The 27,769-nt window shown below is 51.2% G+C and overlaps 1 protein-coding gene and 1 long non-coding RNA gene across 2 annotated transcripts in view; both read left to right on the top strand.

Moving 5' to 3' along the window:
* The first annotated feature begins 7,168 nt into the window (after positions 1–7,168).
* LOC121074051 lies at positions 7,169–11,015 on the top strand. The gene is made up of 3 exons (XR_005822081.1): positions 7,169–7,588; positions 9,368–9,438; positions 9,508–11,015. It is a non-coding gene; the product is annotated as an uncharacterized LOC121074051 (long non-coding RNA).
* A 5,280-nt stretch (positions 11,016–16,295) lies between these two features.
* WLS (Wnt ligand secretion mediator) overlaps positions 16,296–27,769 on the top strand; it is a 32,270-nt gene continuing 20,796 nt past the window's right edge. Inside the window, exon 1 of the mRNA XM_040564753.1 lies at positions 16,296–16,566. Coding sequence (XP_040420687.1) covers positions 16,461–16,566 — 106 coding nt within the window. The 5' untranslated portion in view covers positions 16,296–16,460. The remainder of the gene's footprint in view (positions 16,567–27,769) is intronic.

Below are 27,769 nucleotides of genomic sequence, written 5' to 3'. Positions count from 1 at the left end.
TCTTCATTCTCTTTCAGATTCTTTATTTGCTTTCTGCCATTCTGCAACTGTATATATGTTTTTTCTTTGATTTCAAAGGATCCTTGATTCCAAAGGTTTTAAAGCATTTCCTTAAGACTTCTAGGAACCAAAGGCAATCAAAGACAGTATGTGACTGCAAGCAGTGCAGGCCACAGCTACCATCTTGTTTTTATCAGAAAAAGGCATTAATTTGGATCAGGTTTCCATAATGTTATTATGCCAAGAATAAGGAAAATTAATTTTCCTTCAGATGCTTTGCTATGTTCACACTTCATTGGATCTAGGTAGACCTTAGGTGCTTGAGAGCAAAGTCTTGTGATTGTCATTTTCCGTCAGGACCGAGAATTGATTCCTAAGATAAGATTGCAGTAAATATTTATTTTTGGTAGCAGTGTTAGCACAAGCAGCTCCTTCCTCTTGCACACATTCATGCCCTCACGTTCTGCTGCCGCCGAAGCCAGTGCAGCGCTTTGTGTCGGTAGGGGCTGGCTGCAGTCCTGCAGGACATCAGGGGGGTTGCAGCCACGGGAGCTCCCACATCCAGCTGTGTCTGTATGGCATGGGGCGACGTGGCTGGGGGGGGAAGCAGCTGGAGGTGGCAAGGGGATCATACCTGAAGCCAGTGTTGTCACCGAAAGCTCTCACGGAACCGCAACTGGGGGCCTGGAAGAGTGAGCATGGGGATGAAGATTAATGACTTGGGGGAAGAAAATCCTAAATTGGTTTTGCTGCTGAAAAAAAAAAAAAATCATACTTGGATGCCTTTCTATTATAACCTCTTGTATGCCTTTCTACTGTAACCTTGTGTCCTCAGGCCTCTGAGCTTTGGCTGTGAAGAGCTGAGCAGGCCTCTTTGCTATTCAGTCGCTTTTCGTGCTTTTCTGTGATTCTCTGAATATACCGATCTTGTACATGCGTATATAAAAATCTCTTATTTTAGTTATTGTTTTCCTTTCTGACCTAAAGCTTGTATTCCTGCCAGTGAATGCTTGCTCGGGACCGAGCAGGCACTGTTTAAACGCTTCCTGCCGCGCTCTGCTGGAACGCTTCAATCTGTCTCGGTAAAGAGAAAGAATGGTTAATCATTCCTGGGTTTTTTAAAGAACACCTGATTCTGGCAGTGAAAGCAATTTGTGTGGATTAACTGTGATTAACTGTGATCAACACTTTCCTCCTGTTGATTTGAGTCATACTATCTTATTTTACCCAAGTTCTTAGAAATAACTCTCTGAAAGGTTAACCTTAGTTTAGCAGTTGGGATTTTTTGAGGTTGGTGGGAACAACCCAGTTGCAAATAATGGACTCGGATGGCGTGTCATCCCAGGAAGAAAAAATAACTCTGCTATTTCTCTCCTTTCCTCTAAAATCTCTCCAGGGGCTACCAAGGCCGGAGGTCTCGGTGTGTGCTGCTCACCCGGTTACCCCATCCGAGAGGCGAGGGGTGAGCAGCACTTGCCTGACTTCTTTCCGCGCAGGATGGCTGAGCTGGGGGTAATAATTTACTGCAGATACAGACCAACAATAAATTAGTACGCCCCCAAGAGTCTGGAAGAAACAGAGGAGGAGCAGTGACTCAGAAGTGAGTCACAGAGCCTCCCCGGCCTTACCCGGGGATGAGGAACTGTGCGCACCACTCCTTCATCTGGTCTGCCTCGAAAGGACAAGCGAGCCCTGAACAGCCCTGAATATAACTGTGGAAAAATAAATGTTAGCTAGCAGCAATCATTCCTTGGCAGCAGCAGACTTTACTATGTTCTGTAAGATCTTCCTTGTAGCTAGTCAGTACTTTTCTGATAAGGGAAAGGGATCAGTCGGAGGCCCCGAGCTGGTGCAGTGGTGGCAGCAGGGCGGCAGGGCAGGAGGCCTTACGGCGCTTTCCTTTCTCCTCTGGGTTTCCTCTGACGGCTCTTACTGCTGAGGCAGTGCCCTTGTATGGCCCAACAGACAAGGAATCTTAGGGCTACTTAATGATTAAAAGATGTTAAAGCTACCTTCTTGTCACAATCCCTATTCTTTGCCAAAGCACAAGAACGGAGTGGCTGCAAGTCTGGACTTTGGCAAAATCTTCTTACGGGACTGGGACAGCGCTGGTTCATCATAACCTTGTCAGGACTGCTTGTACCATGTTTCACTACAGGGCTGTGGCTGCGTTTGTCTTACTAGGCACCAAAATTAAGATTTGAAACTTCTGTTTTTAAAAGTGGGTTGATGGCACTGCAATATCTTTGCAGCGCTGACCACTCCTAGCTGCTGAAATAACTGTGCTAGTTGGACTGGGGCCTGTTTGTTGTTAATTTTTACAGATTTTTCTTTTTACAGCTGACAGGCGTGCAGAGACTGTTGTGCGATTTGATGAGCAATCTAAGGGGAGGATGTTGTATTCCTTCTTTTTTCCCCCTTTCCTTTAGTCCAAGCATTCTGCTCCTGCTTTGTCTCTATTGCTCCAAATACAACACTCGTTTTACCTTTTGGTGAGCTGATTTAACTTCCAGTCTGGCAAGAAACTGTTGGCTCTGTAAGATAAAAATGTGCTTTCTGCTTGGTTGGCAATTGTAGGGGCCCAACAAGTATGCGTGATAAGCTTGAGGAATGCATGGCTGAGGGAAGGGGGAATGGTGCCTCCCCCTGCAGTGTCAGGAAGCTGCCAGGGCAGCTTGCTACATCTCCTGTAACTGCACCCAGTGCTTCCCACCAGGTGCCAAATTGGATCAGTCAGCTGGTTAAGAAAAAGTGAACAGGCTCTCAAAGTCAGAGGCTGGTGCAGGACGAGGGGACCAGCAGGATAAAAACAACAGAATCTCGACTGCTGATGCCAGCGGGTCAGGAGAGTTCCCGTTCCTCCCCGACAGACCCCTCTTGGCTGATTGTATCTATTTCCCTGTTAAAGTTCCACAAATAATGTGTCTTATGTACATTAAATTTCAGATGTTTTGGCAGGGGGTTTTCATAATGATAGTTCAGTTGTAAAGATGATGAATGTCCACTGTAAAAATTCTCTTTCCTTCTTCCTGTTGACTGAGATAGGTCCTGATAACAGCCTCAGAAGATAAAGCCTTCGGTCACTAAATGGTTATAAACATTAAAATTATATGTAAAGAAATAATTTTCTCTTAATCCTATTTCTTGCACACACATAAAATGATGGTATAAAATGAGAGGTTTGGGTTAATATAATATAACTATAATGGACATGCTGAACCAAGCAGGGTCAACAAAAGTGAACACACCTGGACAGAAATGCAAATTTCCTTAGAAACATCATCACAAAAGGACTATTTCTTTTCTGTGACCTTTCTGTCTGGTATCAGATGGGCGCTGTTCCACGAACAGCTCCTGGCTTCCCGCTGCACGAGCAGCATTCCTTGATGCAGGGGCGTGGGCGGTTCTCTTCGTCCCAGCAGGATGGGGCAGTAACAAGCTCTCAGAAACAACCCAGGAATCTAACTGAGCATCACGTGTGTACACGTATTCACATAATTTTATTAACCACAGCTGAGGAGGCCTGCTTGCCTTTTTTTTTTTTTTTAAAAAAAAAAAAGAAAGTGAATCCAAAAGAAGTTTTGCCGCACCTATAAAAAACAGCAGTTACAGACAGACTTTTAGATCAGACCGTTAGGTGCAACATTAGACTTGTGATCAATATCTGCGAGAGAGTGTTGCTACAAATAGTCCTGCCATGGTGAGTGTACGCGGCGCTTGCTTCCTGCTGGCTCAGAATAGTTCATGCCCCAGTCATTCTGCAATGTTTCTATTGGATTTTGTTTTCCAATACATATAAAAGAAGCAAAGTCACTCTACTCAACTCAAAGAACAAGAAGGGAAAAAAAAAAAAAAAAGCTCCAAGTTCATAGATTGCATAGCAGTGTCGTTTACTCTCTAGAAGGAAATGACCTTTAACTCTGCCTTCGCCTTATGAAGCAATTTTCATTCCAAGAATGCTTGTGTTTATGCAACTATAAATCATCAGATTAAAAACAGGGGGAAACTTTGCCTGTGTAACTGCTCCACAAAACGTATTTTTTTTGTTGTTTTGTTTGTTTGTTTGTTTGTTTTGTTTTGTTTTGTAAGTCTACAAACTGATAGTCCAGATGCGGATCTCTTTGAACCAGCTGTAGGGTTTGTATGCGGACCTAATGCTGCCACCTGGTGTCCAGGTGATGCTCCGGGCTGACCCCAGCTGGGTGAGGGCCATCCCTGGACGCAAGGCTGTGTCCGTCCTGCATCATGCGAGGGCCTCAGGTAAGAGGAACAGGGATAAAACAGGCTCGTAAGTCCAGCTACACCTAGGGATCAGCTGCTTTAGGGATCCGTGAAAAACTGCTTCCATCTGCCGTGTCTGCAGCAGCCAGGGAGGAGGAACTTGGGTTAAGAAAGGACCTGGCACTGGCTTCGGTAGGGGGAACAAGAATTTTTGTGCCTAGGCCACTCTGGCAAATTCTTATGTCTTATATCTTCATGTTCCCAGCATCGGCTGTCAGACAGTGACCCCGGAGGCAGAGCAGGGCCGTTTGCTGCCAGCTGAAGTCGGTGCGAACCCCGGTAGGGAGCTGCCGTGCTCTGGGGTGGGTGCGTGCCAAACTCCAGCGTTAAGGGGCACTTTTTAGGAAGCAGAACTGCAGGAGTTCACGGTAGCTTCCATTTAGGAAAACACAAAGTGAGCGGGACAGGAGGGAGCCAGGCTCTGCAGGGTGTGCCGGCTTGGCCGAGGTCCGCGGGGTGGTTCTGCAGCCGCGGCCGCGCTGCAGGGACGTTTCCTTTGAGGACAGCGCCCGATGAAGCACCCTGCTGCTCTGATTTGCGTCATGCTGCAATCTTGGTGAAACTGTTTGTGTAGCTGTGCTGAGAATTAGGTTGGAAGTACTGACATCTCCTGCGCCATCCTCCCCTTCTTTATCTTTAACGTGGATGAATTTCTCATCCAGTTCACCCCACAAAACGCTTGTACAGGAATTTGCACAGCTTCTTTGTGACCCAGATGGGACAACAATACAGCAGGAAAAACAAAAATCCACATCCCATCCCAACAAAATAACTATCTTCCAGTCAGATCAGCTCCTCAGGCCATCTCATGCTGTGCTTGTACGAGAAGCTGTGCAGAGACAGGATGGGGTGGCTGCGGGAGCTGCACCCTGAGAAACCCAGACACTGAACGTCAAACAGTCTGGGGCTGCACCTGGAAGTGATTTTCTCTACAGCTCTATTCTCTTTCCTTCTTTCTTTTTCTTTCTTTCTTTCTTTCTTTCTTTCTTTCTTTCTTTCTTTCTTTCGTTCGTTTGTTCGTTCCTTCCTTCCTTTCTTTCTTATTCTTTCCTTCCTTCCTTCCTTCCTTCCTCCCTCCCTTCCTTCTTTCCTTCCTTCCCTCTTTCTTTCTTGCTTTCTTATTCTTTCTATCCTTCCTTCCTTCCTTCTTTCTTTCCCTCTTTCGTTCTTGCTTTCTTGCTTTTTCTCTTTCTTTCTTTCGTTCCTTCCTTCCTTCCTTCTTTCCTTCTTTCCTTCTTTCCTTCTTTCCCTCTTTCTCTCTTTCTTTTCCTCTCTGCAGCTTTCTTTCTGTTGGGTTTCTCTGTATGGCACCACAACGTGCTTTACCAGCATGGAGCAAGGATAATTCATACAGCCGTGGCTGGGGAGAGGAGAGGCTGTCTGAGCTGATACTGCTGCCAAAAGAAATGTCTTTGGAAACGGAGCCAAGTAATCAGGTAAAATGCTTACTGCCTGCTGATGCCAAGCAGTGTCTTTTGCTATACTCCAAATATTTATGTCTCTGCAAAAGACATAAACATTTCAACAGCGGTCTCTTTAGCACTTATTGCCAGCACTTAATGTGAAGTTGCTGTGTTCCGTGGTCCCAAACCTCCCTAAAGATGACTAATTCCTGCTGGGCGAACTCCTGACCTGCCCAGCCAGAGGCACGTAGCCCCTCAGCAGGAGAAACGAGCTCCGAGAAGCGGCCAGACATGGTGGCGGTGACGGCTGCAGGGCTGCAGGTCCATGGCTGACATTCTCATCCCCTTATTTCTCTTTTCCCTTTATTTTTCCTCTTTTCTCCATTCCCACAGTGCTTAACATGGGAATTTGGGATTGAAAAGGTGCCTGTCTCTGTGCTTTCCAGAAGTAACAGAAGTCGAGGAGCAGTCTGAGCCCCGGAGCTGGGAGAGCAGCGTCGGACCCTCCTCTACCTCCTTATACGCTGTCCTGTGCCTCACCCTTAGACACAGTTACTGTTAAAAGCTCAGTCCAGCTGGCATGTTAGAGCTCAGTGCTTCCTCTATTATTTATTAATAATATACGCATTTAACGTATTTTTTTCATCTTGATATGCAGAATTACTCACTTCTATACACTAGCAAACTACCTGTCCCATAAGAATTTCCCCAGTTAGCGTGAGTGATTGAGGAGTTGAATTAATCGACGTTATGGCAGCCAGAAGATAAAATTCCCACGCCCGTGTTACTGCCTTTACTTTCTGTAAAAAGTCTTCCTCCTACATTTTCAGAGCTTAGTGGATGGCATGTTACTTACATCTAAGTAGTATGCTCTCCAAAAAGTTTGCTCTTTTCTTAATGTTCGTGAATATTTCAGGAACTTGTGCTAAGAGGTTTCAGCGCATTCCAGGACAATGATTTCAGGTTTCTGTTTTGCCTTAGGAGGAAACGTGGTCTTCTGTGACACATTCTGCATGGTTTGCATTATTCTTCTAGACAGGGCTTATTACAGTTACAAAATCAGATGGCCTGAAAATATACTACCTCTTTATGTAGGCTGAAGGAGTGTATGTTCTTAGAACTTTCTCTGTGATTTTCCATTCTTGTCAGTCCTTGACATGAGACGGGCATCGTATGTGGCTCTCTCTCTACAAATTCATTCATTCTCTAAAGCCATGAGCAACACTGGAGTTAAGGAACTGCGTTTACTTTTCTCACCCTTTTGTCTCGTTATTTACTGTTGCTTGAATGGGTAAATACACTTTGATAAAATTTTGCAACGACAGCGTTACACAGGATAACCAAATTAATCTTTTTCCAGCTGAAATGGCTGTGATTCTGTTATAAAATAACTGTAGTGATTTGCATCAGAATATACTGCAGCATTTGGTAAACATCAGCTTAATCACAGTACAAATTAGATTTAAATGCTGGAATGTGTCATTTTGTTAGTGATGTGCTTCCTTTGCTTAGAGTGATGCATTTTAATATAACTTAAGACCTCTTAAAAATAATACCGTTTAACAGATATGTTTGCTCCCTGACAGGTATGTGTTCTCAGAAAAGTGAATGAGAATTTAAACAAAGCAGGAAATCCATGTCAGAGTTTAAGATATGTGCTTATACTAATTGTTTTTACTTTAAAGACATGCCTGACAGGAAACTGTGGAAATTATTCTAATTAAAACAGCAACAACAGCAACAACAAAAAACCGACTTCGGAATGTGAGAGAAGTCAATATTCAGAAGTATCTGGGTCGTTCCTTCTTGTAGTTGGAGCTGAGAACTCAAGGAATGCCGACGGACAAGCTCTAGCAAGTCCACCCATTGCAATGTAACAGGATGCTGCCTTCCAGCTGACTGAGGTGGGTTTGCACAGAAACACCCAGCTGTTAACTGGGGCAGCGGAGACGCAGCCATTTCTCCAACTTGCGTTTGGGATTAGAGGAGATAGCTGGGCTGGCTAAGAGCTCACACTGCTGTGTATGGAAGTGAATTACTGCATTAAGACTAGAGACTGCTTTTCTTTTTTTTTTCTTTTTTTTTCTTTTCTTCCTTGTTAGCTATATCGTTTGTTTATTTGAGAGGCTGAGTAAAACGAGGATAACAAGATTCAGCAACACAAATTCATTTGGCTCTTTTGCTTATATGCACATTAACTATTTTTGTTAGTTAGCGGAGTTGAATGATGCTGAAAAAGTCAGTGACACAGAGACAGCAATGTGCTACTCCTGTTACAAGACACTTCCCCGCCCTGGGACATAGAGCTCTAACTCATAATTACAGGTGGATTAATTGGTGACAACTGGGGCAGGTATTACTGAGCTGCACGCTGCGCTCTGCTGCCGTGGATCACCTCCTAGCAGGAGTGGGATCTGCCAGTGGTTTTTGGGCAGCTCCATTTGCAGCCCTGTGTAGTGATGTAATGTGACATCGGAGACAGTTCACATGAACATGCTGGGTCATGAACTGGGACAGCTGGGGAACAGCAGATTGCTTGACTGGGATGTGTGTCCGCAGGGACGGAAACCTCCGAGGAACACAGCTAGCAGCAATATTGCTCTAGGCACCCCACCTCTCATCATCTGCTCTTGGAATCGGAGCCTACGCTTGGCTCAGATGGAGAATAAGATTAAAAAGAAAACCGTTTTCTTTCTAAATATTTCCCCATATACTGCACACACTTGTATTTTAAAGGACAAAAAACCCTGTCTTACTCACTCTAATTCAGTCCCTAGTCTGGAGCAGCTTGCCTTGATTACATTGTACTAAATTACTCATCTTGGATATATGATTCTCTTTATTTTCTCTGCCAAGAGCAAAAATATGAGATTATTTGGCAAGAGGAATGTGTATCTAAAATGTCAAATTACAGCTCATAACTATTACGGGATAGTTTTGGCGTTAGCCCTTTGTGGTTGTTCCAAAACAGATGTCTCTTTCTAGGAGATCTTTAAAACTAATACATACTTTATGTTTGCTTTTAGCTGGTATTTCGAGAATGTCTCATAAGGACACTAGCTGGGTGCATATGTTGGTTTAGTCTAACTTTAAATTTCTGATTTCTCAAGTCTTCCAAGTCTTCAACTTGCATTAACTGATAATTCTGTGTACAGAGAATGCGAACATTGAGAGTTGGGATCTTTTTTTTCTTTTTTTTCTTTTTTTTTCTTTTTTTTTTTTTTTTTTTTTTTTTTTTTTTTTTTTTTTTTTCAACAACCAATATAGCCAAACTACCTAACTGTATCTTATTTGATAGAAGAATAAAATGACACAGCTAGTTCATATTTGTCAGCTTTTTCATCTACAGTAGTGTTGCCACTGGAATATGATTAAATCTCTCTTGCTTTTGCCTTGTTGATTAACTAATATCAGCTTCTACTAAAACTGAATTAAGGTCTGTTCCTTGGTGTTGTAACTCTGAAGCAGGTACCACTACTGCACATGTTCAGCATGTGTGTGTTTGTTCACTTCTCATGGGACTATGAAAAATGGCTGTGGTCTAAATTCAGTTGCATCTGCTAATCTGGTCCTCAGTGCTGAACTTGGAAAGGATTGGATTTGTGGGAATATAAAGGCTTAATAGAAAAATGGTAAGAGGCTGTCCAAAAACTCTGAAATTTGTTCTTTTTATCTGAACACAGGAGGGATGGAAGCGTGAAGGTTTTAGTATGAACAACTGTGCAGCTCAGCTAGTAGGAGGAATTTACTAATGGTAAGCTTACTGTCCTATGATAGCAAACTGGACTTCATTTTGTGATAATAAAGTGTCTGTATCTCATAGAAAAAACATTTGCTTGCTGCTGAGGAGGACACAAACCTGGGAGAAAGCCGCCTCGCACGCTGCAGCTGCACCTTGTGGATATAGAACTGCTCCTGCCCGCGGCGCCTCATCGGATGTGCAGCTCCCTAGGGGTCCGTCAGCCGGCTGTGCGGCTTTCCATCAGGTACCAGCGGTGCCCATCGCTGCAGAGAGAGAACTCACTGACGTGCAGGTAGGGAAATGCTGGGCTGGAGTGGTCTTTGCAAGGGAAAGTCAGTTGTGGCGAGTGAGCACAGCTTTGGCTGCTGATGCACGGCCCTCTGCAAAGTCTGCTCGCACAAAATTGCTCTTGTCCAAAACGTCAGTGATGCCATTTTGACTAGTACGACACATTTGGACCATATTCAGACCATTTTCAGCCCCCAGCTGTGGATTAGCAACACCTGCCGAGTGACCTGGCTCTTGTGGCTTTGGAACCATGGCTTTCTTGAAATGTATCTTGGGGAGGTGGGAGGCGGTAACACAGGGCTGGGTGAGGGTGCTTTGCATGAGGGAAAACTTCGGGGCCTCTGGCTGATTGCTTAATGAATCAAGCTGAAGGATTCAAGTAGAGCTGTACGTACTGCCAGATGATCATTATGTCATGGAAGGGGCTTGGAAGGAAGAACTTGGAAGTTTGGTGACAGACTGATGATGGATCTGCCCTAGACTTGTTCAGATATCCTGCTGCAGAAGCTTTGTTTCCTGCTGATTGGATTAATGGTCAAAAGAGAGAGCTTGGCAGACTCAAAAAAATGCTGAAAATTCAGGCTTTCCACAGATTCGCTTTTGATGGCTTGAGCCTTTTAACCACATGGCAATTGTAAAGACTATAAACAAGATTGAATAATCCGGTTTAAGCAATCTTTAATAAAATATAAATTATTTTAATACACTATTATTGGCCCCTCCTTCAGGATATCACAAGTCTGCACTTTCAGCCTGACAAGCTAAAATGTGCTCTGTCAAATTACAAGCTCTGTTTTGGCTTACATGCAGCCTGGAGGCCCCAATGCCCCCGCTGAAGCCCCGTTCTGGGGCATTTCGGGCACCGCACTACACGAGGGAGGCTTCGCCAACCGCCCAGAGCACATCAGAGAAAAGCCACCAGGAAGGGGAGTTACCTGGGTGGTTCTCTTACCTGCCCCACACCCAGTGAATAGCGGGGGTCCCTTTGCTCAGCCACCTGCCAGGCACGCAGTGGGGAGCGCTGGACCGGAGAGAGGCTGAGCAGCGAGAGGGGCTGGGGGGACACTGGGGGACCCCAACACTGCTGCGGGGCTCAGCACCCGCAGGACGGGCAGAGCAGGCAATGGGAGCGTCCTGCACGGGTCTTTTGTCCTCGGTGTCTGAGGTCCTGTGCGCTTTAGGGTTGCATTCGCGGCGGCTGGGTAATTCCCCTGCCAAGTTTGTGTTCCTTTCTGTCTTGCTGTGTTGTCATCAGAGAAATCGTGCCAGGAGGCCGGGCTCCGGCACGGATGGAGCTCCGGGTTGGGCGGGTAAAGGGCTGAGCAGCAGCATGGGATCTCAGATCAGCAGGCTGGAGGCACTTCAGTAAAAGGGGCCATAATAAATAAATAAATAAATAATAATAATAATAAAGCACCTCACTTTGTGGATCGAGGGCTACAAACAGTGGCAAGGTTCTACTTAAGCCAAACCAGCTGAAGAGAAATGGACTCAGGAGCTGAGTACACTCACATCTGCCTGGTTTTTAAAGACGAAACACTGCATATTTGTCAATTTTCTTCCTAATTCTAACTGCAATGGGCAGTTACAAGCCATGGGTCTCCATCTAGTCACCCATCTGAATCCTCTCCCCTCCCCCTTTCTTTTTTGATGGATGCCACACCAAGTTTGACATTTGAGTATCATTACACACCATAGAATAGGATTTTCTCACAGAGATAAATTTTTCCTCTCCATCTGTGCTCTGGAAATGACACAAAACACCCTTTTCCTGTTCTCTGAGAAAACGTTCCCTGCTACCAGCACTTGTAAGAGACCAGGAAGGTGCCTGTAAGAGACCAGGAAGGTGGAAGAGACCGATGCGAGCAGCGAGCAGTGAGAAGCGAGCAGTGTTTGCAAAGGCTTTCCATCATCTTTCCCCTGTAGCAGCAAACTCCCCACTATTTATTTCTAGGAGTAACTCAGTGCTGTGTGCGAGGTGTTCCCAACAACCCAGGCAGCTGCAGTGCTGGTGTCCAGCAGTGCCGATGCCCCCAGGGAGGCGCCGCGGAGCCAAGGGGCAGCTGGCACGTGGGGCAGCCTCACACGGGGCAGCAGAGTGTATCTGGCCGTGGATGGCTGTAATTTAACCAGATTTTTGTCTGCTGCTACTCTGTAAAATACCTATGGAGTCAGCCCAGTGTTGGGCTGGCGGGCTGCTACTAATGTTTAAAAAACTTGCTCTTGTAAAGCAAAAATGAAGCAGCTCAATACAAAACTTCTATGCAGCAAGACAGGTCCAAATAATTTCAGCAGGGAGTTGGTTGGCTTTTTAGCTTTCTAAAGACAGAAATTATCGCTACAGTCATGCCATTTGACCTCCACATCCTGGTCACAGACACTCCTCTGTCCAGCCTGCACGTTGCATTTGCAGCGCGTGTCCTTCTACCATTGTGTTTGACAAATACCTCTAAATTCTAGCATTTCTTTCCTGACAATTTCTACTAACTATCCAATTGAAATGAGACAATGGGTGAAAAAGAAGATACTGAAACTTTCAGCGAGTTTGATCTCTTTGAAAACTGCGCATCCAAAGACAGTTTTCCTAAAACTTTTGCAGTCACTTTTAGGCATGGACATGTAGCACCGAAAATTAGGAGCCTGTGAAAATCCCACTAAGCACTTACCTGCAGCTTTAAACCCCTAAATCCGTTGAAAGCCTGGGCTCTAGGCACAGTGCTGCAAGGAGCTCTCTGTGGAAAGACTCCTTCCCCTGCCCCGAGCTGACTGTCAGAGAGGTCTTTTGCAGCTGAGGCTTTCAAAACAGCCTGGAGCAGTAAGGAAAAAGTAATTTAATAACCGGCAGGTAGGAGGTGATTGATTCTGGAGACCTTACGGAGGTAGAATTGTTATCTGTAAATAGCTGGAAAGGAAAAGCGATGGCTAGGGGTGTGCTTTCTGCTACACCTTGGGCCGGTTTCTCTTTTGTGAGAGTTTTGTGGGGTCACTTTTTGGTAAAAGAGAGACCCCAGTTCACTATGGTATTTGCTCTGCCCCCTTTGGACTTGTGTCTAAAGTCAGCACGTAATTAATATGCCCAAATTTTGTGGCTTTAAAGATGTAGGAATGTGGTACACGTAGAAAGTGCCTTATAATGCCAAGTGTTTGTTTCCAGTGTTATCGTTATTTTACTTTTTTTTTTTTTTCACTAAAGGGGCTTTTATCATGGCAGGGTCTTAGCTCTACCTCTTACATTTTGTACAAAGTATTTGGTATTTGTCTTGGCAAAAATCCACTGACAGGCTTTGATTTTGCAAGCACATCATGGGAATGATCCTGTTGGGTTCACAATGGGTACAAAGGACTCAGCCATCATTTAAAAATGATGTCATAACTGTAATGTAAAAAAATAATAATAATACATAAGGAAAAAAAAAATGACCAAAAGCATTTACTGTCACCGCTGCCTGCAATTCATAGCTCAAAAAGCTGACGTTGCGCTGGGCAATATAACAGCGCAGAGATGTCTGCATCCCAAGCAAACGTGGTACTGGAACCTGCTGGTTTGGGTGCGTAGCTACCACCCATACCGTGCTGCCAGCACTTACACAGCTTTACCATTTTTGATTACTGTAGATTTTTTTTTGCATATTTCTTCTATTTTTTCTTGTTATTGACCACTTGCTTTAGATTATTATTTGTTTGCGCCTCTAAATAGTTGACCACAGTCTTTCATTTTGCTGCTTCCCGCGCACAAATTTTGCCACCGGCTGTCTCCCTCCGTGGCACGTTCCCGAGGAGCGTTTCCAGCCGCCCCCATCCAGCATCAGCTGTAGCTGGCGGGATTCACTGCAACCCCCGAGGGCAGGCAGCAGAGCCGCGCTCCCATGCTGAGCTGCAGGGCACTAGCACCATGAGTCGTGCTTGGGGCCAGGGGGGTGAGGAGCTGGTGAAGGGAGTGCTTGGCTGCTGGCCCCATCCTCATCCCCATCCCTGAGCCCATCCCATTCCTGCTCCCATTCCCATCTCCATGCAATTCCCATCTCCATGCAATTCCCGTCCCATCCCATATCCCATCCCAACCCATATCCCCATCCCATTCCCCATCCCATCCCACATCCCCATCCCATCCCATCCCAGCCCAGCCCAGCCCAGCCCATCCCATATCCCCATCCCATATCCCCATCCATCCCATATCCCCATCCCATATCCCTATCCCCATCCCATCCCCATCCCCATCCCCTATCCCCATCCCCATTCCATCCCATCCCATCCCCATCCCCATCCCCTATCCCCATCCCCATCCCATCCCATCCCATCCCATCCCCATCCCATCCCCATCCCATCCCATCCCCTATCCCATCCCATCCCATCCCATCCCATCCCATCCCCTATCCCCATCCCATCCCATCCCATCCCCATATCCCCATCCCATCCCACTCCCCATCCCCATCCCTCCCATCCCCATCCCCATCCCCATCCCATCCCCATCCCCATCCCCATCCCCATCCCCATCCCCATCCCCATCCCATCCCCTATCCCCATCCCATCCCATCCCATCCCCATCCCATCCCCATCCCCATCCCCATCCCCATCCCTATCCCCATCCCGATCCCCATCCCATCCCATCCCATCCCTCCCATCCCCATCCCCATCCCCATCCCATCCCCATCCCCATCCCATCCCCTATTCCCATCCCATCCCATCCCATCCCATCCCATCCCCATCCCATCCCCATGCCCATCCCCATCCCCATCCATCCCATCCCCATCCCCATCCCCATCCCCTATCCCATCCCCATGCCCATACCCATCCCCATCCCATCCCCATCCCATCCCATCCCGTCCCATCCCCATCCCATCCCCATCCCCAGTCCCCATCCCATCCCCATCCCATCCCATCCCATCCCCATCCCCATCCCATCCCCATCCCCATCCCCATCCCCATCCCCATCCCCATCCCCATCCCATCCCCATCCCTATCCCCATCCCATCCCCATCCCCATCCCCATCCCCATCCCCATCCCCATCCCCATCCCATCCCATCCCCATCCCATCCCATCCCCCATCCCATCCCATCCCATCCCATCCCATCCCCATGCCCCATCCCATCCCATCCCATCCCATCCCATCCCATCCCTCCCATCCCCATCCCCATCCCCATCCCATCCCATCCCATCCCATCCCCTATCCCATCCCATCCCATCCCCATCCCATCCCCATCCCATCCATCCCCCATCCCCATCCCATCCCATCCCCTATCCCATCCCATCCATCCCATCCCATCCCCATCCCATCCACATCCCATCCCCATCCCATCCCATCCCAGTCCCCATCCCATCCCCATCCCATCCCCATCCCTCCCATCCCCACCCCATCCCCCATCCCATCCCCATCCCATCCCATCCCATCCCCATCCCCATCCCATCCCCATCCCCATCCCATCCCCATCCCCATCCCATCCCATCCCAATCCCATCCCCATCCCAATCCCATCCCATCCCATCCCATCCCATCCCATCCCATCCCATCCCCATCCCCATCCCCATCCCCATCCCATCCCATCCCATCCCCATCCCCATCCCATCCCCATCCCCATCCCATCCCCATCCCCATCCCCATCCCATCCCATCCCATCCCATCCCACATCCCATCCCCATCCCCATCCCATCCCCATCCCATCCCATCCCATCCCCTATCCCATCCCATCCCATCCCATCCCATCCCCATCCCCATCCCCATCCCCATCCCCATCCCATCCCATCCCATCCCATCCCATCCCCGTCCCAGTCCCCGTCCCCGTCCCCATCCATCCCCATCCCGTCCCCATCCCCGTCCCCATCCCCATCCCATCCCATCCCCATCCCCATCCCCATCCCATCCCCATCCCCGATCCCATCCCCATCCCACTCCCATCCCCTATCCCCATCCCATCCCCATCCCATCCCCATCCCATCCCATCCCATCCCATCCCATCCCATCCCATCCCATCCCCATCCCCCATCCCCATCCCATCCCATCCCATCCCCATCCCATCCCCATCCCCATCCCATCCCATCCCATCCCATCCCATCCCATCCCATCCCATCCCATCCCCATCCCATCCCATCCCATCCCCTATCCCATCCCCATCCCATCCCATCCCATCCCATCCCATCCCATCCCCATCCCCATCCCATCCCATCCCATCCCATCCCCATCCCACCCCACCCCATCCCATCCCATCCCACCCCATCCCATCCCATCCCATCCCGTCCCGTCCCCGTCCCCGTCCCCGTCCCCATCCCCATCCCCATCCCATCCCCATCCCCATCCCATCCCATCCCCTATCCCCGTCCCATCCCATCCCATCCCCATCCCCATCCCCATCCCCATCCCCATCCCATCCCATCCCCTATCCCGTCCCATCCCATCCCATCCCCATCCCCATCCCCCATCCCCATCCCCATCCCCATCCCATCCCATCATCCCATCCCCATCCCCGTCCATCCCCATCCCATCCCCATCCCCACCCCACCCCATCCCATCTCCCCACCCCACCCCATCCCACCGGGGCGGGGCTCCGTCCCTCCCTCCCCCTGACGCCCGCTCTCCCTAAAGCCGCCCCCCGCGGCGGCCCCGCCCCTCCCACCCCATCCCGGCGCGGGCGCGGAGCCGGGGCCGGGGCCGGGGCCGGAGCCGCGCGGCGGGTGCCGGGTGCCTGCGGGCGGTGGGTGCGGGCGGGCGGGCGGGCGGTGCCCGGCGCCCCGCGGCCCCGCGGCGGGCGAAGATGGCCGGGGCGATCATCGAGAACATGAGCACGAGGAAGCTGTGCATCGTCGGCGGCGTGCTGCTGGTCTTCCAGGTCATCGCCTTCCTCGTGGGGGGGCTCATCGGTGAGTCCGGGGCCCGCCTGCCCGCTGCCGGGAGCCGCGGAGCCCGGCCCCTTTGTGCGCGCTGCGCCCCGCAGCCTGCCCGGCCCGGAGGGGCAGAGAAAAGTTTTTTGGCCTGCTCCGGGCACGGGCTGGGAGCGGGAGGCAGGGAGGCGCTCAGCATGGCGGCCGGGCCGCGGGGAGCCCTGCGCCGGGAACTTGGCTGCGTTTCGGAATTGCCTTCGGATCCCCCCCCCCCCAGCCCTCCGCCGCCCCCTCCCCAGCTGCCGGCCGCGGGAGGAGGAGGAAGCCCCCCACATGCTTGCATGGAGGAGGAAGCCCCCCCCCCCCCCCAGCTTGCAGCAGCGCTCCCGAGACGGAGAAATAAGATGAATAATTGAAATAAAATAATAAAGGCAGGGGAAGGGGGCGATGCCGCTCGGTGCGGCCGGGAGCGCTCCCATTGTCTCGGCTGCAGCGGAGCCGCCCCCCCCCCCCCCCTTCCACCCCCCCCCCCCGCTTTTGTCCGGCATCGCCCCGGGGCCGGGCCGGGGGCGCCGCTCGGGGCAGGGGGGGCTGGGGCCGGGCCGCGGTGAGCTCCGGGACCCCGCGGGCTGCAGCTGGGGGCGGCCCGGAGAGCGGGGCCGTGCTGCCGGGCTCTGCTCCGGGGGTCGTGCGGTCCCTGCCGGGCTCCACGGCCCACCCCCGCCCCCGGCCCTGCAGCCGGCCCCGGCCCTACCCCGGGGGGGTGCTGAGCCCGAGGGTCCCGGCCCCGGGGGTCCCGGCTGGGTGCTGTGCCCGCTGTGCTAACCCTCGCGTCCCCCCAGCCAGGCGGCTGAAGGAGCTGCGTGACTGCCTCGCGCCCGAAATCACCAAAACTTGAGTTTCCCTCGTTCTCCTGCTTCTGCTCCCCGCCTCGATCCCCAAGGCGTCTGTGGCGAGCTTTGGGCTAAAACCCAGCTTTTTCTGGTCTTGTGGGCCTGAACCCACGCTGAATACCATCAGGACTGGCTTTTTTCGTTCCCTTCCTTTCTAAAAGATCTGGTTCAGGTGCAGGTTACCGAACTCTGTGCTGATTCACTAGATAAAATTTCCTGGCCTGTGCAGAGAAGCCGTGCTCAGTGCTCATAAGGGTATCCTTCATCTTAGAGCACTACTAGAAAAACCACTTAAACTTTATAAAACGTTAAATCCTTGTACAAAAGGAACATATTGACTAGAAAGCCCTGTTTCTGTTTTTGTTTGGGGACAGGCGTGATAAGCCTGGTGTTTGGGGGGGTCTAAACAGACCTCTCGTTCGTCTCTCAGACCCTACAAAGCCGAGCAGAACTGCCTCCTGGTAGCTCGTTCTCCCGCCGGCCACGTTTCCTGCACTACGGCCACTGCAGCTGCTGGCCCTCCGGGGCTGGGGCCGTGTCCCTGGCAGGCACTGGGCTCCGAGAGCCACGGGGCTGGGCTCGGGGCCACACAAACCCAGGGCGGCTCCACGTGGGTTGGGTAAGGGCATCTTCCCCCCCTGCCCCCGGCAGCGAGCCCCAGGGGGCTGTTAGGGGCAGGCTTCCTTCAATTGCTGCAAAACCCCACTGCTAGGCTTTCAAAGTGCTCTTCCCCTCCTCGCCTAGGGGCTTGTGTGGCTCCTGCCAGGGACCGGGCACGGTGACTGTTGTCCCTGAACAACTGGAAGCCTTTGTGCAAGCCGCCCGGCTCCCCGGCCTCTGGTGCATGGCACGCAAGCAGACATTGCTGCCTGAAGTGCTTCTCGGGGAGCAACCGCAGCCCTTGCCTCGCTCCCCGGGTCCCCAGCCCTGGGTGCTGCAGGCTGGTGGCTGGCAGCGTGTCCCTTGGGCCACCGCAGGGCGCCCAGCCCCGTGCCCCTTTCCAAGAGGAGCCCGGTGAGAGACGTGTCGGTGGCAGGCGTCCTCCTGCAGCGTGCCCGCGGGCACCGCCGGTGCTGCTGGCGGCGTGCTGCCCGCCCGGGCGGCGGGGAGGCAGGAGGGCTGCTCTCCCGAGGCGAGCACAAGGTGGGATGCGAGCCGAGGTGTCACTGAAATAGTCCTGGGCTGGTTTGATCCAGCGCACCGCACAGACACCGAGAATCCAGTTATTTTAGTTTATCCAGGTCTAGACAAACCAAAATATGTACACAACTGGGACGCAGCTACAAAGCTAAACCAGCCGTTCCTTTAGCAGTCGGTTAGGTCATGTTTCAAAACAATGACTAAGTGCTCTATTTTAACAGATTATTTTGCCAGTTGAAAATACACAAATGCAACGCATCGGTACCTGATATGGCAGCAATGCAGCATTTTCCTGAAATCATGTTTTCTGCCAGTGGTAGCTCTCAACCTAGTTTCTGAACAGTAAACTGTATTAATGTCTGAGCTTTAATAAGGCTTGCAGGTTTCCACCAGCGCTCTCATTCAGACGCAGGACTTTTATCAGCACTCCCTGGGATTTTTGCTTGAAGTGCCTATTGGCAGCACGTGGGATGTACGCGTACAGGAGTCATCGCTTGGGGGTGAAGCTCCTGTGGCAGCCCAAGGGAGCTCGGCAAAGCTAAGGAGCGAGAAACCCCTTGCAGGGTCGTGTCACCGAGCTGCCACCCTGCTGCTGGAGGAGCCCTGGGCTCCAGACAGCTGGGGCTGCACCACTGGCCCGGAGCACCCGGCTCCCTGCCCTGCACTGATGCGGCCCCTGCAAGGCTCCGTGGTGAGCCTTGTGCTTAAAGGCTCTGCTCTGGGTCCCATGCTGTGCCTGCTGCTAGGGTGTATCAGCACGAGGTAATATGGGATCCATAGATCTGCTAGATCTGCTTTGCATTCGGCATTCCCGCAGCCCTCGCACGCCATGCATATGCATGCTCTGCCTTTGCAGAGTCTGGCCTGGGGTCAGCCACCTGCCTGCGCCCTGGCTGTCCCCAGGGTGCCCCCAGGGTGATGTGGGCGCTGCTTGTGCAGAGCAGCTCGTGGAGGGCTGGGGCTCGGTTTGAGGACAGAGCTTCTCCTGCTGAACCAGCAGCAGCATTGGTCTGGTCCTGCCGCTTTTGAAAGTTTTGAGTGGGGCAAAGACGAGCGAGAACAGCCGTGTCCTGCCCGAGTGCCAGCCAGGTGCTGGAACCCGTCAGTGGAAGGCTGACCTCGATGCCTTTTGGCTTTCATTAAACCAAAGCTCTGGATTACAAATCATGGTCCTCTCTGTACCATGTGGGAGCTGCTGGCGGAGTCCTTGCGTCCTGGGGTTCCTTCATGTGTGCAGTTTATTTTTTTTTTTACATAAAGAATACGACTGCTCAAATCTGTCTGGAGTTCATGGACGTAGCAGGGAACTCTGTGTTGTTCTGAAGCCTGCTGTAGCCTGGCTTCATCCAAGTGCCTGCGAGCAGTGATTTGCACGTCCCATCGGGCTGTGAGCTGCTGCCTGACCCCGTGAGAGCTGGGCAGAGGCACAGACCTGCTGCATCAGGCATCGCACACGCTTGGACCTGATCTGACGGTCTGGGACAGGGGCCCACCTCTTCTTCCCGGGGCTTTGGGCTGCCCCTTGTGTCCAGGAGAGGCCCCAGAGGGATGGGGGGCTCGGGGTGAGCCCTGCCGCATGCACACCTTGGAGCTGGAACTCCTGGGCTCTGTAACCCCTCCTTGGGCAACTTCTCAATTACTTCTAGGACCACAGGGATGCCTCGTGGTGATTCAGATTACCTTGTTTTCCGTTCAAATGAGACGGCTTTGGATGTAAGAGGACTTTTCTGTAGCAAAGCCAAAGAGCAGGCACACACACAGCAAAGTACCGGCAGTCCCGTACCCAACTGTGCGTTTTACGAATTAACTGCTTGGAGAGGTGGAGGTGTCTGTTTTAGCATGAGTCCTCTGGGACGAGGGGGCTGCATTTGTGATCAAGCAGGTTCACTGCCTCCTTGCCTTGGTTTGAGGTTGAAAAAAATGGAATTGTTTTGACTGGAGCAAATAAAACTCCTGCTTGTGTGTCTCGCCCAGAGAGATAATGAGTCATGAGTATAAATGGCTGAGCAGCTATCAACAATCCCGGGTCATTATCTAAATGTCTGACTTGGCTCCTGAGCAGTGAGTTTCCAGGATTTAATTTCCTTTCCCGGGATTTCATTACCTCCTCGGGCCGGGCGGCTGTGGCGGAGCAGGGCCCGGTGCCCCGGCCTCCCCGGCTGGCCCCTCCGGCTGCGCCGCGGGCACCGGTGCCAAGAGCGGCCCCTGCGCAGGCACATTCCTCCGGTGCTGTGGCCTTGGCAGCGGCTCTGGGAGCCGATGAAAAAGCAGACGTGAAAGGTCGCATCTGTTTAGCTTGGGTCCGCTCGATTTTTCTTGTTAAGAGCTGTAACTGTGGCTGAATGGGCAAATGTACCCGAAATTGACGGTTCCCAGGCAGAGACTTCTGTGCTCGGGGCTTTGGGGAGCGGGCAGTAAGGGCTGTAAATCCTGTGAGGTCATTTTTTTTTTTTTTTTTTTTTTTTTACTTCACGCTTCTTGCAGTTGCATCACCTTCGAGCTACGGCTAATTCGGGGGAGTTGCGTCAGGGAGATGCAGGCCCCGCAGCTGATGCGAAGCGGAAACAGCTATTGCACCACTCCTCTTCTTTGTGTCACCACGCTGACTGAATAGGCCCGGATAAGGATTTAACAGGAAGTCTTTTCTACAGCACATAAAGCTTCTGGCCTTTGAAGTCAAGGCAGCTGTCTTCCACGCCTGCTCAGAGGCCCTTTGAAGGAGGAAGGGGTGGGTCTGCATCCCAATGCCAGCCCCTGCCTGCGAGGGGCCGCAGGGGCCGCGCTGGGATGTCGTGGTGCCGGCTGTGTCCCGCCAGCCGTGTCCCGCTGGTGGTTGGGGCACCCTTGGACAGATGGTGCTGTGGCACCGCTGGGTGACGTGGGGTCTCTGTGGCTGTTCTGGGGCCATTTCCACGGGGTTTGCATTTTGGCCGGGCATAGTAGGAAATGCCTTTGGTCCTGATTGAAAACTGACAAAGGATGGCTTGGAGGGAGATCAAAGTGCCTTTGTGGCAATTAGTAAATCAGTTCTACCTTACTTTTAAATAAAATGTCTTCGGATATATACCTTTGAATTTATGGAACTCACGCTACTAGTGCTTGCTTTGTTTTTGCCCCTGCTGCTACGTACATGTCTCGCAGAGGACACTCACTGCGTTCTCCTGACAAATACACTGGCACTCTTCAGCCTCAGAGGTTTTCTCGCTTTGTGCCTTGCCGGGGCTGAGGGGAACGAGCCCTGTCCTGCGCCAGCAGCTCCTTCTCAGGGCTCTTGGAGGCTGCCCAGTTGCAGCAGCCCCCCGAGGGTCCCCAGCTGCGCGTTCCCTTGCGAAGGGTCCTGGTGTGGCCGCTGCTGCTGTGGCTCTCTGAGAACTAACCCCCCGAAGAAGTCTCCAGCTTGCCTTGCTCTGAGAGGCTCTGCTCCTTCTTTCCACGGCCTCTTTCTGCAGGAAGATGCAGCAGTGGCGTCCAAGAACAAACCTCGGGCAGAAAGCTGCTGCTCCCCAGCACGCGGGCACACACGAACTTATCTCTGTGGTCATGCCGCATGGTGTTAACGAGCACGGTCAGTCCCAGCGACCGCAGTAAGGCCGTTCTGCTGGCTTTAGTGGTTGTCCCGGGACCTCGGAGATCCAGCAGCTCGTCTCCCACCCCGATCTGTCCAGCCCATGGGTTTTAGCCAAGGAGCTGGATGCAGGGCGTGAGCTTGGGTCAGAAATCTCACAGCCAGGCTTCCTTCGTTTGCTTGGACAGGTTTGTTTCTGTGACCCGAAACAAAGCGGAGCGAGAAGCTCGTAGTGCTGGCAAACGTACCAGAGAAGACAGCCAGCCACACTCAGCTGTAGTGCTGCGTCTGGCAACTCGCTGTGACCGTGGATGGAAGTGGTGCCCTTCTGGCACAAATCCATTCCCTCTTTACTGGGAATGAAACTGCTTCTCCAGTTGTAAGCCCTGTTTGTGCTTTGTTTGAAAGAAGAGTAGTTACAGGTTCAGCAACAGTAGAATAAAAGGTGATGAACACCGCGGGATGGGATGCCTGCTCTGCTTCTAGCCCCAAAGCTCGGAGGGTGAGGCACCAGGAGCTGGCACCTCTGGGTGTCCGTGGCTCTGCTTCTGACTTGCCATGTGGCTGCGGGCCTTGTGGTAAACCTCTGCCGCGCTCTCTGATGTGTCTGGTGAGGCCCCAGCAGGGCTGAACTCCCGCTATCTTTGTAGAAAATCACTTGCAGGGCTTTGATAAATCCTGGGGCTTGAAAGGACTTTGATCTTAAAGTCTGGAGTCAAATAGTACAAAAAAGAAAGACATTTCACAAGAGGAGTGGGCTTCTACTAGATAGGGTTTGTTTGTTTTGAAAATAAATCAGATTATTTTAAGAGGACAGCAATTCTGTATGTAAAAGCTGCTGTTGGTCTTCAGAAAAAGGCATGTAGGCTTGTAAAACAGTAACTAGCAATTAAAAAATAGGATGTTAAAGTTTGCACGAGTGATCGCTGTCACTAACATTAAACTGGTAGCAGCAAGGTTGGCAAAGAGGGAGGCAGAAAAAAGAAGACTTTTATACTGCAGTAAACATATGTAAGTATATATAACATGATTCAGGTTCTCACCGCTCTAGCTGGAAAACCTCAGTCCGTGGGATGATAAATTAGCTTGTTTATTCCTACCCTGCTGTTGGTTAGTGTAATGAAGCAGAAGTCCATTGTGTGTGCTCATTGGGTAGTGATGGCTCTGCACAGAAGGGGGTAATTGAGTAGAAAAGCAGAATGCTCCTGGTGCATGGGAGAAGTTAACACCACATGAGGTCAGTAGGATTCAAGCTTTAATCAATGTAGACACAATGCAATTGAGATTTTGTAAAGGGCTTGTTTATAGTGCGAGAGCAAGGGTCAGTAGTTAATTTGAAATGCTGTAGGTGTTCGAGAGGAGAAGGTACAAAATATATATCATAGAGGTGAGTACACGCGGGGGAGAGGGGTGGATGTTGTTCGTGTGAGTGGGCTGAACGCCTTGTTTGCATGAATGAGGAGGAGGAATTTGAGAATTTATTGCAGGAACTTTTAAAAGATCTGCTTAATTTACTGAAACTAATAAATTGAGTGATGGTGACTCAAAAAAATAGGCATATGTAATATTGTAAAATTCACAAAGGCTCGAGCTCGTTTATCTCATAGTAAATCCGTTTAATTTCTTTCTACTTAAAGAGCTAAACTAAGTCTAAATACAGATTTTTTCTTCTCTGAGGACTGGTCCCTGAGGTAAGCCCGCTTACAGTCAGTATCTTATTTGCTGCTTTTCATCCCAGAAGAGAGCAGGGCAGGTGGCTGCTCGCACGCACGTTGGTGGAGATGGGTTGCTGCGGGGACAGGTTGGCTGGAACCCAGCGGAAGACACCCGTTGCTGTGCTGGAGAGGTTACGTGCTTACTGTCCTAACCCCTGTCCAAGTCTGAGCTGGGGTTTTGGGAATTAAACAAAAAACGAGTTCTGCAGCTGATCAGTGCTATTTGTTGACATCAGCTGTGATGTCTGTGCAGGATCCCAAGAGCAGACAAACGGGTTGTTTGTATTCCCCCATCGTGCCCGAGGCGTGCCCTGGCCGGGTGTCATTCCGCCGCTCTGAGCTGCGACAAGGAGCCTGCGGGCTGCAGAATTGCCGGAGATTTGATGCTGCTTCAGGCTTTTTCCAGCCTTCGTTTGGGCCGCGAATGGAGCTGGAGTTTGATGGAGAGTTTTCTGTTTCGCTTGCCCGTCCCGCGTACCAGCACCAGGCTGCTTTGCAGGGCAGGTGAGCCTGAGAGAGACAGGGTCAAGTTTGGCTTGTGGAACAAAGGTGTGAAAGGGTGTTTATGAAAAAGTGGCATCCATTTGGAAAAGGGCTTCATTTTCTTCTGTCTCTCTTAAAGACCTAATGGTTTTAACATTTCCTCTCGGAAATCTGAAGGAGAAATGTCACGTTCCCACCCTCGACAACTCCTTAAGGGTTCCTTGCCGCCAAAAGGCCCCCTCTGCTGCTGTGTGCTCTCAGCATCCCCATCCCACCGCCCACAAACTCGGGGCCCTGCAGCTCTCCGAGCGCAGCTGGGCGCCAGCTGCCAACGCTCCCTGCTGGGATCCTGCTGGGATCCGCCCGGCTGGGATGAGCAAGGAACATCCATGGAGTGAGAGCCGGGGCTGAGCACCGAGCTGCCACCACTGCAGCTGCTCCCCACCATCCCCAAATACCCGCGTTGTACGTGCTGTTGCCTCTCGGCTTTGCCCCTGCAGGTGAGCGCCTGACTGCTCACCGCCGGTCCCAGTGCAGTGTCAGGCTTTGGCAGAATGGCAGTGCCTTGCTGGTCTGGTCTCTTTGCTTATAGAAACACCATAAAAACTGCTTTGAGGAGTAAATGTGGCTACGTGATAGAAGGTGAAGACTGGGGGCATGCAGAGGAGAGAGCAAGGAATGTAGCAACTGGAAATCTGAAGTGGAAGGTGCGCTCATTGTGACTGGTGTCACTGGTACAACTGGAGGCTGGGCTGGAGACCTCCCGGGCTCTATCCCACCTGGGACAATGTGGAATGGCTTGGGTTGGAAGGGAATGCAAGTTTTCCGTGGAATTAGGGGGTATTTATTCCTTAGCATTGATCAGGATGCCTGTCATTGAAGGGATTCATCTTTAACGTGCCGGCCAAGGAAGCCTAATTCTGTAATACACAGCGTTGGCTATCATTTAAAAATGTACGCAAACAGAATCGAGGATTTTGTTGTTAACTAATTGTGCTTGTGTTGGCTGGGGAGCGGACGTTTACTTGCCTTTTTAAGCAGCCGAGCTGGGAGGGTTAAGTCTGTACTAAAACTTTTGGCAAAAAAAATCCCAAACTCACTCTGTTTGTTTCACTTAATTGGCCGCAGTGCTCCACTCATCTCAAACTGAATTAAAACTTTCCGTTCTGAGATTTCCAACAGCCGGATCCGGGAGGGTGGTGGTGACCAAGATCCACCCCTGGGGCTCAGGAGCACAGGGCACCTGTGCAGGACAGGCTGGGAACCCACGGGTCCCTGTCCCTTCAGGGTCACCGCTGCTGGCCGATCCCTGGGGTGTTTGGGATGGGGTGCCCCATTCCTTCAGCCAACGCTGCAGTACTTCCCCCAGGAATACAGGGGTGGAAGCAGTGCTGGCGAGCCCGGCGGTGCCCCAGCTGTGCAATGAGTCGTTCTTGCTGTTTGCCTCAGCTCTCACTCTGTTTAGTCTATGGGAAGTGAAAGAATTTTGATTCCAGTTGAGATGGAGGAGGAAAATCCTCGGTGTCTGGCAATCAGAACGGTGAGCAGTGCTGAGAAAACAAATCGTGAAGTCCTTTGCTGAATCAGTTCAGAGGATCTTGGACTTCTCTGACCACTGCTGTCCGTAGATACAAAGCATGCTGAGATGTTTCATGCAGCTCCTCTTTGGAGACACTCTGCAACCTTGGCATCTTCTGCCTTTCAGTCAAATCGCAGCTCCTGAGTCACGTGAGGGCGAGTAGTTCTGGATCGTTCAGAGCTGAAAGCACTTCAACTTCTGATTTCCACCTGCCCCCTCCAGTCTAGCACTACGTCTCTCTGTTCCTTAACTTGTTCCTTTAACTGCTGCCCTTTCCTGCGGGCACAGCTTGAGAAATTTCATATGCTCGAGCCCACAGATGTATGGTACTTAATAGAAAAGAGAGAAAAGCCTCGCTGGAAATTGTGAGCACTTCTTCGGTCCGTAGCTCTGCATGAAGCAGCAGTGTGGATGGCTCATCAGAAGCCCTCCCGGGACGTGGCAGGGGCTGGCCCCGGCACTGGGTGCTCGGTGGTGCCCTTGGGGTGCCCGTGGCGAGTGAGGGGTCTGGGTGGGCTGCGGCAGGAGGAGGGGAAGGCGGCTGCCTCCTGCCCTGCCAGCAGCGCGGGCAGGCTGTCCCAGCTGGCTGCGGCAGCCTTTAGGACAAAGGTGTTTGTAACATGCGTGCAAACAAGCTTCAAAGCCGGTAAATGCTATTCACTGCCCAAACTAGCATGAAAAGCAGAGAGCTACAAAAGGCAGGCTGTTCCGACTCTGTTGGCTGCACTTTTCATGTACGTGCTCGCCCGGGTGTTTGGGAAGGGTTGGGTGAGGATGCTTCTGTCGGGCTGAGGAGGGCTTGGTGGGGACAGTCCTGCCTGCGCCCTGCAGGCATGTGCGTGCTGGCTCCATGGAGATCCGTGCCTCTGCCCTGAAAGCCTTTGCAGCCAGTAATTGTGTCTGTGAGCTCGTCCCCCGAAGCTTTTTCTCTTAAGCATTGGGAAGGCATCCATGGGCAGCACGGCTCCTCCGAGCGGCCCTGCCAAAAGCCCCGTCCTCGCTCCTGCAGCACACCCCAGCGCTCCCTGCCGCGTTACTTCTCCTCCGAGCGAGCAGGTTGGGGACATGGGCTGAGGCTCCTCCACTCCATTATGCAAAAGCTGCTATTTAATTATTTACAGGCAGATACATATCACTGAATGCGTAAAACTGAGCCATCTAGCAGCCCACAGCCAGAATGGTTGAAAGCAGCCTGCTTGGCACCAGTGTGTAGCTGAAATCCCTTGATGCTAGCTTTGTTTTGCATAGCACTTTGTAATACTGTTAGTTGACTTGGCTGCAGCTTCACAAAGCATTTTTTTTCCACTTGGTTCAACACTCGCTCGAATTTAATGGGAACGGAGCCAAACAAGTAATGCAAGCCAAGTGCCGATGTTTGTTTGGTGTGCAGTTCCTGACAAGAAATATATATAGCGATTGTCTCCTGCTCCTCGGAGCTGTAGCTTTGGCAGAGGGGCTGTGGGTGTCAGCACGCCAAGGCTTTAAAATCATAATCAGTCAGTGATGAAAACGTGTATTTATGGCTGTAATGAGTTGCATCAAAGCAAGAACTGTGAGCCTTCCTTGCAGGAGCAACAACGTCTCTTAATTCAGGGATGCCTACTTTCAGATCACACAAAGATCTTTCAGAGTTCGAAAAGCTATGAGAGCGCCCAGCCTGCATGCCTGCCTTATTTCTCAACAGTATTCTTAACAGGCACGTGGGGCTGCAGTTTTAGCCTCTGTCACCAGGTTCTGCATCGAGAAACAACGTAAGAACGTGGCACCGTGAGCCGCGTGTTTAACGTGCCTGTGGTACATCATGGAAGCGTTCTGTAACCATGGGCTTGCAGTTAGGATGGTTTTTTTTTCGAATACTCATTATATT

Source organism: Cygnus olor, chromosome 8 (assembly GCF_009769625.2).
Source record: "Cygnus olor isolate bCygOlo1 chromosome 8, bCygOlo1.pri.v2, whole genome shotgun sequence".
NCBI classification, from domain to species: Eukaryota; Metazoa; Chordata; class Aves; order Anseriformes; family Anatidae; genus Cygnus; species Cygnus olor.
This window is presented reverse-complemented; position numbering and strand designations above follow the sequence as displayed.